Here is a 9229-nt window from a genome sequence, read left to right as displayed (position 1 = left end):
TGTGTGTGTGTGTGTGTGTCTGTCCTCCGAACATCGCTTGACAATTGATGCTGGTGTGTTTACATCCCTGTAACTTAGCGGTTCAGCAAAAGAGACCAATAGAATAAGTACTAGGCATCCAAAGAATAAGTCCTGGGGTTGATTTGCTCAACTAAAAGCGGTGCTCCAGCATGACCCCAGTCAAATGACTGAAACAAGTAAAAGAGTATATAAGTCTTGAATTTATTCTTCATCTTTTTATGAACTATTGTAATAACATACACACAGCCACATCAACACCTTGTACTGGCTATATATTCCCACTACAAGGTCAATAAAATAAGTACCATCCAAGTATTGAGGTCAATGAGATCAACTATCCCACTTTCTTTAATATTTCAGGCTTTTTTGCCTATAATAGGATTATTTTTCATTATCAGGTGCGTGGCCCAGTGGTTAGAATGTTGCATGAACATTTGTAAGATCACAGTTTCAATTCCTGCAGCAGGCAGTACATTGTGTCCTTAAGCAAGGAACTTATCTCATTTTTCTAGTCTACTCTGCTGAAAACGAGCTCCAGCAATAGCTGAGAAGTTAACCTTGTGACAGGATCAAGTCCCAGTGGAGGGAGAGTGTTGTAAATTCAGCCATTTATACTCTATAGAAACCAAGTTCAACGCTGACCTTGTGAGTTCCTGAGCTCATAACAAACAGAATTAAGTCTCATCACTATGTTCTGAGTTCAAGCCATTGTTAGCCATTGTGATAAAAGATACTGTGGTGAACCACCTTCACTCAATGGGCAAGATTCAGAAACTCGGCACTTGGGTGCAACACGTTATGGCCCATCCTCACATCTCAAATATGACCAAAGTCATGATTCAAGAACTCGAATGGGAAGTGCTGCCTCATCCTACATACTCTCCAGACTTGGTGCTGTCAGATTTTCATTTCTTTCGACCACTTTTGAATGCTTTGAGTGGTGTATTGTTCAATAATGACGTGGAATTGAGAGCTTGGTTGGACGAATTCTTCGAGTCAAGACCAGGAGATTTCTATCACTGAGGCATCAAAAAACTTATTGAACGGTGGGAAGAAGTCATAAGCAATAATGCAGAGTTTGCTAATGAGTAATCTGTTGTGGTTTTTTTGCTTAAAATAAATTTGAAAAAAACACTCATGAATTATTCCTCAACTCAATATATATATATATATATATATATATATATATATATATATATAAGCAGCCTTGACTACAGTCAGTTCTTACACACACACATATGTATCTGTGTGTGTATGGGCATATGTATATGTATGTATATATGTGTGTGTGTGTGTGTGTGTGTGTGTGTGTGTGTGTGTGTGTGTGTGTGTGTATAAATATATACGAGTGTGTGTGAATTTATGTATGTTTAAATGCATATATGTGTTGGGTGGGGTGTCTTTATCTTTACATAACATGGCTGTTGTAAGCAAATGTTGCTGCCAATCATCTTCCATCTTCTATGTAAGCATGTCCAGCCATGGGGAAATATTACCTTTTTTCGGAGAGCAGGTGAGGGTTGGTGGGAGGCAGGGCATCCGGCCATTAGAAAATCAAATTTGCCTGAATGAGTTCTGTCCAACCCATGCAAGCACATGAAAGCAGATGTGAAAATGATGATGATGACAATGATGATGATGATGACAGCTATATTAACATGTCAACAGCAGAACACATTAACGGAAATGTATTTAAAAATCAATTTACATTAAAATTGGTTGGGATTCATGTTATTCCTTGTTGCTTTCTTCTACTAAACTTTCGATTTAAGTTTCCCATTAAATTTTACAAAATCCATTCCCATCATATTAACATGCAAGAAATGGTAAAGTGAATTCCTAGAAACATACAAGTAAGGCTGCAAATTGGCAGAGTTTGCTAGAGCATCAGACAAGACATCTTGTGTGTGGAATATGCTCCAGTTCTCTTAGCTGTGAGTTCAAATGTTGCCAAGGTCAACTTTGACTTTCATTCTTTGATGTTACCATATTTTGCCGACCAAAATTTACAGCTAAAACGGTTTAGGTCAACTTATACCCCAAGATAACTGTGGAAAACCAAACATCCTACATGGAATGCCATTAGTTAATTTGGGAGACACTTTAATATTAGAACTCTTGGGACCTAGAAATGAATAGAAATTGCAACATATGAACAAAGAATGTAAAAGGGTTTGCTTCTAAAGGATATTCTTTAACTCTTTAGATATTCTAGTTGAAGGATTTTGACCACCCCCATGTGACTAAAAGTGGACTGATGCATTTCAATAAAGTAAAGAACTGTCGAGTTGACAGCAGTAATTGATAATGGGCATTTGCTTGTGAGCAATTGACTGTGAGCCATTGATAGAGAGGGCTGAATTTCGTGTAAAAGTAAATGTATTGCACCACGTGAATACTTTCTTTCCCCCTGCTTCCAACACCAGGATATAAAAGATACCGACCTGTCTGAGATCACTCATACAACCATGAAATAAAAGAGACTTCCTCGTTATGAAGTGATCTACTGTGTTTTCAGGCACAAGTCGAAATTTTCAGACCATAATTTACAGCCAAAAAAATAGATTGGTCAGCTTACACACTAAGACGACTTTGGAGGGTGAAAAATTCCATGCGAAATGCAGCAGGATTTGGAAAGATAGAGACAATGTTTGGATGTTTACATTACATGTTTACGCTACATACCACATGAACTTGTATCCTGGAAAAATCCAATATGCATTTCAGCTCACACCATGGATATCACAAATAGTTTGGTTGATGGAGATATATACACAGATGTGTGAAGGCACAGGGTTTAGTGGTTAGGGTATTCAGTTCACGGTCATAAGGTCATGGGTTCAATTCTTGGCGATGCGTTGTGTCCTTGAGCAAGACACTTTATTTCATGTTGCTCCAGTCCACTCAGCTGGCAAAAATGAGCAGTACCTGTATGTCAAAGGGCCAGCCATGTCATACTCTGTCATGCTGAATCTCTCCGAGTGCTACCCTGAAGGTACACATGTCTATAGAGTGCTCCGCCACTTGCACATTAATTTAACAAGCAGGCTGTTTCATTGATCAGATCAACTGGAACCCTTATCATCGTAAGCGATGGAGTGCCAGTTAGTTATACATAGGTGTACAGCATTGATTGCATGCCTACTGTATTTTCCAGCAGACAAGTTGGAATCTACAACCAAAACTAGGTTGGGTTTATATATACACCAAGATGACTTTGGAGGACCAAAAATTTCATGTGGAATACAACAGGATTTAGAAACATAGGGACACTGTTTAAATATTCACATGACATGTTTACATACAGGCTTATCTTTCAACACATACTGGCTTGTCCTTTCAGGTACCAGTGCTGCATAAATGTACCTGTACCAGTGGTATGTAAAAGAGTCTCAGCACACTTTGTTAAGGGATTGGCATTCAGAAGGGCATCCAGCCATAGAAACCATGTCACAATAGATAATTGGAGTCTGGACAGCTCCTCTAACCCATGCCAGCATTGAAAGCAGATGTTAAACGATGATGATGATGATGATGGTGGTGTTTACACTATATACTACATTGGTTTGTATTCTGAAAATTACAGTATAAATTCGTTTTTTTTTTAATTCAATTTTATTTTTCTTCATCTTTTAGTCAATAGAGGGCCCAGGACTTATTTATGAGGTCTACAAAGTTGGAAGGGAGAAGGGATCTTCAAACTGGAAACATTACCTGAATGCTTCAACTGAGTGGAGAGACTGCAAGAGCAACCCAAGGTTCCAAGTAGTGGTGCTGATATGACTGATGGGCAAAGTCTATCACCCAGAAAAGCTATGTTGAGGTTTGATCTCAGAATGCAACCATCCACAACTAATACCACAAATCACTTGTTTTGAGGTTCTTACATCATCATCATCATTGTTGTCATTGACATTGTCACCATCACCATCATAATCATCATCGTTGTTGTCATCATCATTTTCATCATCATCATTGATATCAATATCATCATTATTATTAACACATGTTCTACAAGCACAGGTTGGACAGTTCCACAGCATCCGACCACATGGTACTCCAGCATCTGCTTTGGCATGGTTTTCTATCGCTGGATGTCTTTCCTAATACTGGCCACTTTACAGAAAGTTGCAAAGTAAACATCATTTATCAAAGCCACATCCTTACATAACACACCTGACAAAACCAAAGAATGTTGTTATTCAACTCTTTTGATACCAACCCACTTGTGACCACCTGTGGTTCTACAATCAAATTTCTTGTTTAAAGGGATCTATATGAAAAACTTCAGAATTTTTTCAATAGCAAACTAAGATTGCTTCTGGTTTTGAGATGCAAATGCCCTGTTTTAAGATCCTCTTAATTAAAAATTTTCCATCAGAATTTCATGTTGATTTACATTCCAAATATCACCTTAACAATGATAGAGTTATTTTACTAAATTTTTACTAAATTCTTCAGAAATATGGAAAGAAAATGGTTAGATAATGTCTGGTTATCAGTCTATTTGTTCTGTAATTCACCTGAGACTTCCACAAGTTCTGTTATATAAACTTCCTGTTTTAACGTGATCTTCCATCAAAATTTCATGTCAATTTATATTTCAAACACAAGATTAATGATGACAAAGCTTTTTCAATAAATTCTTCTTTATTTTTAAAATTTATTGAAACAGACCAAACACAATGTATTTCATTAGAAATATGCTACCGAAAGGGTTAAAAATGATTCCATCAAAATTTCATATTAATTTATGTTCAAAACTACAGTTTAATAATGACAAAATTATTATACTGTCTTCAATATTTGAAAAATTAATTGAAATAAAGACAATGTATTTCTACCGAAATATGGTTAACAGCATTAAAACTGTCAAACCAAAGATATCCTTTCGGTGTTTAAAAACACAAGAACACGCACACACACACAAACGTGCATACATCTATACACACACAAACAGACTCATGTATTTACCTCATATATTAGGCTATTTACCACAGTAAATATTATTTTTTTCATATGAAATATTTTTAAGCTATGGTTATACATGTTAGGTAAAGAAACTGATTGGTTATTTCTATTTTGTATTACTTTGTTTTTTTTAGTTTTTTTTTATATGTTTATTGGTTTCACTTTTCCAGGTGGTGGTTGTGTCTTGCAGCCATTGATTTCATGTCATTTGATAATAGGGTAACAACTGAACAAACATAACTTCGTTTTTTTCTTTTTTATATACAGGTTCAAATTAGGACATTCTTTTTTTTAATAGAAATTTTATATGTAGATTCAAATGCAAGTAATACTACAAAACAAACCAAAAAAAAAAAAAAATGAAGAGAAAACATCAATTTAGCATTTGGAGAGAGTTGAGTTAACCTGGCTCAAATGCAGAGATCATTTTAAAAATCTTTCCCTACAGAAAAACTATGACAGAAAACAGGTGCAGGTGTGGTTGTGTGGTAAGAAGCTTGCTTCCCAATCTCATGGTTCAGGGTTCGATCCCATGGCACCTTGTGCAAGTGTCTTCTACTATAACCTCGGGTGGACCAAAGCCTTGTGAGTGAGTTTGGTAGATGGAAACTGAAAGAAGCCCATTGTATATATTTATAAGTATATTTCAATGTGTGTGTGTGTGCCTTTGTGTCTGTGTTTGTCTTCTCACCACCAATTGACAACTGGTGTTGGTGTGTTTATGTCCCCATAACTTAGTGGTTCAGTAAGAGACCAATAGAATAAGAACCAGACTTAAAAAAAAAAGTAGTAGGGTCAATTCATCCAACTAGAAATTCTTCAAGGCCCCATGCCCCAGCATGGCCACCGTCTAATAACTGAAAGAAGTAAAAGATAAAAGATGAACTAAAATCTGGTGGAATCATCCTCAACATCAACATCATCATCATTTAACCCTTTAGCATCTAAACCAGCCTTATCCAGCCCAAATATCCTGTTTTATGTTCTGACTGGCCAGATCATGCCTCTCATGCCTCACCCACAATGTCATCCTAAAATTAATCAACCACATCATTGAAATCTCAAGCCTACAAGATAATGCATGAAATATACAAAAGAACAGGAATAAGTAAGCATTAAATTTGACTGAATAATTTGAATGCAAGAGGATTAACAACTATCTTCTATGGTGCCATGGATGGGACAATTTGACAGGATCTTGGTGCAGCCAGAGAACTGCATCAAGATCCAGAGTCTGTTTTGGTATATTTTCTATGGTTAGATGTCCTTCTTAAAGCCAACCACTTAACAGAATGAACTGGGTGCTTTTTACACAACACAAGTGAAAAGAATTGCCAAGTAACTTGTGAGACAAAATATTGTCAAACAAAAGAAGAGAGCCTAGTCTATTAAGGGCCAAGTCATTTTACCAAATTCTTCAATGTTTTAAAAACCTATTGAAATGAAAGGTGCTGTCAGAGCTACGTAGTAAGAAGATTGCTTCCCAACCAAATGGCTCTGGGTTCAGTCCCACTGCATGACATCTTGGGCAGGTGTCTTCTACTATAGCCTCGGAAGTCTTGTGGGAGGATTCAATAGACGGAAACTGAAAGAAGCACATCACATATGTATGTGTGTGTGTCTGTATCTGCATTTGTCTCCCCTCCACGACCACTAGACAATGAGTGCTGGTGTGTTTACGTTCCCATAACTTAACAGTATAGCAAAAGAGACCGATAGAATAAGTACCAGGCTTTTAAAACATAAGTACTGGTGGGGGTCAATACATTCGACTAAAAATTCTTCAAGGAGGTGCCCCAGCATGGCCACAGAGTCTAATGACTGAAATAAGTTAAAAAGAAAGAAGAAAGGCAGAATATTTCAGCAGAAATATAGAAACAAAATGGTTGATAAAATATTCCTTTCTAATCTAGGCACAAGGCCTGAAATTTTGGGGTAGTGGAGCCAGTCTATTAGATTGACCCCAGTATGCACTGGTACTTAATTTATCGACCCCAAAATACTGCTAAGCATTTCGCCCTGCATGCTTAATGTTTCTTATTTCTTTACTGCCCACAAGGGGCTAAACATAGAGGGGACAAACAAGGACAGACAAAGGGGTTAAGTCAATTATATTGACCCCAGTGTGTAACTGGTACTTAATTTATCGACCCTGAAAGGATGAAAGGCAAAGTTGACCTCAGAGGAATTTGAACTCAGAATGTAACAGCAGACAGAATACCGCTAAACATTTCGCCCGGCATGCTAATGATTCTGGCAGCTCGCCGCCTTGGGTTGATAAAATATTCTATTGACAATATGCTCAGATATAGGATAAGCAGAACATAACTTGCTGCTAGTAAAAAAGCTTGCATGTGCCTGGCATAGAATGTGTGCAAATGCATATACATGTGATGCACATGCTACATGTGGTGAAAGCACACATTAATGTATATACATGGTGTTTGTTGCATGTTGCCTTTAGCAACTAATCAAGTGAACTTGCTGTGCACACACTGCTACAGTGCAATCCAGGCTTACCAAGAGGTGTCTGCTGCATGGGATGCAGTTGACAGGGGATGAAGTAAAGACTGCAGAAAGGAAAGCTGCAGTTGAAACTGGCGCAGGGGTTAATGGAACCTGAAGATTAATAAACAAACAAAACAAATGAGAGACATAGTAAAAGCTTAGGGGATACATACATACATATTTGTGTATATATATATTTTTATATATATATATACATATATATAGGTAAATTAAAATTTAGAGGTAATTGTAAGCACCTGTGTATGCCAGCTAGTGGTTGCGGTGAAAGAATAAATTGTAAATCCCAAAAATAACAACAAAACTACAAAGGATTCCGCGGTACACGTGTTTCAAGCTTTATATGTGTATAATTTACAATACAAAGCTATCCTCAGCCGCAAAATTATTTCTCTCCCAGGAAATTATACCACATCGGCGTTGAAGTAGGAAGAAAGGTATGATGTAAGAGGTGAAGATCCTTTCGGTATTCTGTATAGTACTATACCTCGTATAATTCTCCACCCACACATAATCTCTCCAGTCCTCCGAAAACCGTCCATACCTTGCCACAATTACGCACGTGTGATTGTGTGTGTATATATATATATATATGTGTGTGTGTGTGTCTGTGTATATACATGTATGTACGTATGTATATATATATGTATGTATATATTATATATATATATATATACATGTGTGTGTGTTGTGTGTGTGCATTTGTGTGTAGATATGTATTATTTGATTCTCTCTCTGAGGAATTTGTAATAGGAAATATCTTTCATGTTTATTCAACATGTACAATTTTGTGATTCCTATTAGCCAAAGATACATGTGTAATGGTGAATAAATAATACCAAAACATTTTTCCAGCTTCCTGTTTGTTTTACATATGTGTGAGTGTCTGTGTGTGTGTCTGTTGGGGTGTGTATATACAGTATATATACACAAACACGCACATACATACATATAAGTGTATATATATATATATATATATATATATATATATATATATATATAGAGAGAGAGAGAGAGAGAGAGAGAGAGAGAGAGAGAGAGAGAGAGAAAGAGAGAGAGAGTGATAGTTGACTAAAAATTCATAAATCATAATAAAAAAGACATTCATATATTTGTTCATTAAGTCGGTATATTAATCAAAGTACACAGTATTATAGATCCATTACAGTCAATTTTGCCAATCGATTTGGCCTTCATTCACAACAATCACATGATTTCATGATATGAGAACACACACACACACACACACACACACAAGCACATACTTCAAGGTTTACTCTTGAAATCTATTCCATGTCTGGGTATAGCCACGAAGTAGTGGAGGTTCGGAATCGAGGTTTTCTTTCTCATGGACAGATTGACTCCCACCCCTCCTTGTTGTTGTTGGCACTCCGTCGCTTACGACGATGAGGGTTCCAGTTGATCCGATCAAGTGAACAGCCTGCTCGTGAAATTAACGTGCAAGTGGCTGAGCACTCCACAGACACGTCTACCCTTCACGTAGTTCTCGGGGTTATTCAGTGTGACACAGTGTGACAAGGCTGGCCCTTTTGAATTACAGTTACAACAGAAACAGGAAGTAAGAGTGAGAGAAAGTTGTGGTGAAAGAGTACAGCAGGGTTCGCCACCATCCCCTGCCGGAGCCTCGTGGAGCTTTAGGTGTTTTCGCTCAATAAACACTCACAACGCCCGGTCTGGGAATCATGACCGA

The 9229-nt window shown here is 37.2% G+C and overlaps 1 protein-coding gene across 3 annotated transcripts in view; it reads right to left on the bottom strand.

Annotated features, from left to right (window-relative positions):
• LOC106867565 (acetylcholine receptor subunit beta-like 1) overlaps positions 1–9229 on the bottom strand; it is a 347593-nt gene that overhangs the window by 61570 nt on the left and 276794 nt on the right. Inside the window, exon 2 of one of the 3 annotated variants that reach the window (XM_052972219.1) lies at positions 7513–7611. The exons of the other annotated variants lie outside the window; for them this stretch is intronic. Coding sequence (XP_052828179.1) covers positions 7513–7611 — 99 coding nt within the window. The remainder of the gene's footprint in view (positions 1–7512; positions 7612–9229) is intronic. 3 annotated transcript variants of the gene reach the window in all.

Source organism: Octopus bimaculoides, chromosome 12 (assembly GCF_001194135.2).
Source record: "Octopus bimaculoides isolate UCB-OBI-ISO-001 chromosome 12, ASM119413v2, whole genome shotgun sequence".
In the NCBI taxonomy this organism is placed as follows: Eukaryota; Metazoa; Mollusca; class Cephalopoda; order Octopoda; family Octopodidae; genus Octopus; species Octopus bimaculoides.
The sequence above is the reverse complement of the archived record's forward strand: the minus strand, read 5'-3'. Positions and strand labels throughout refer to the sequence as shown.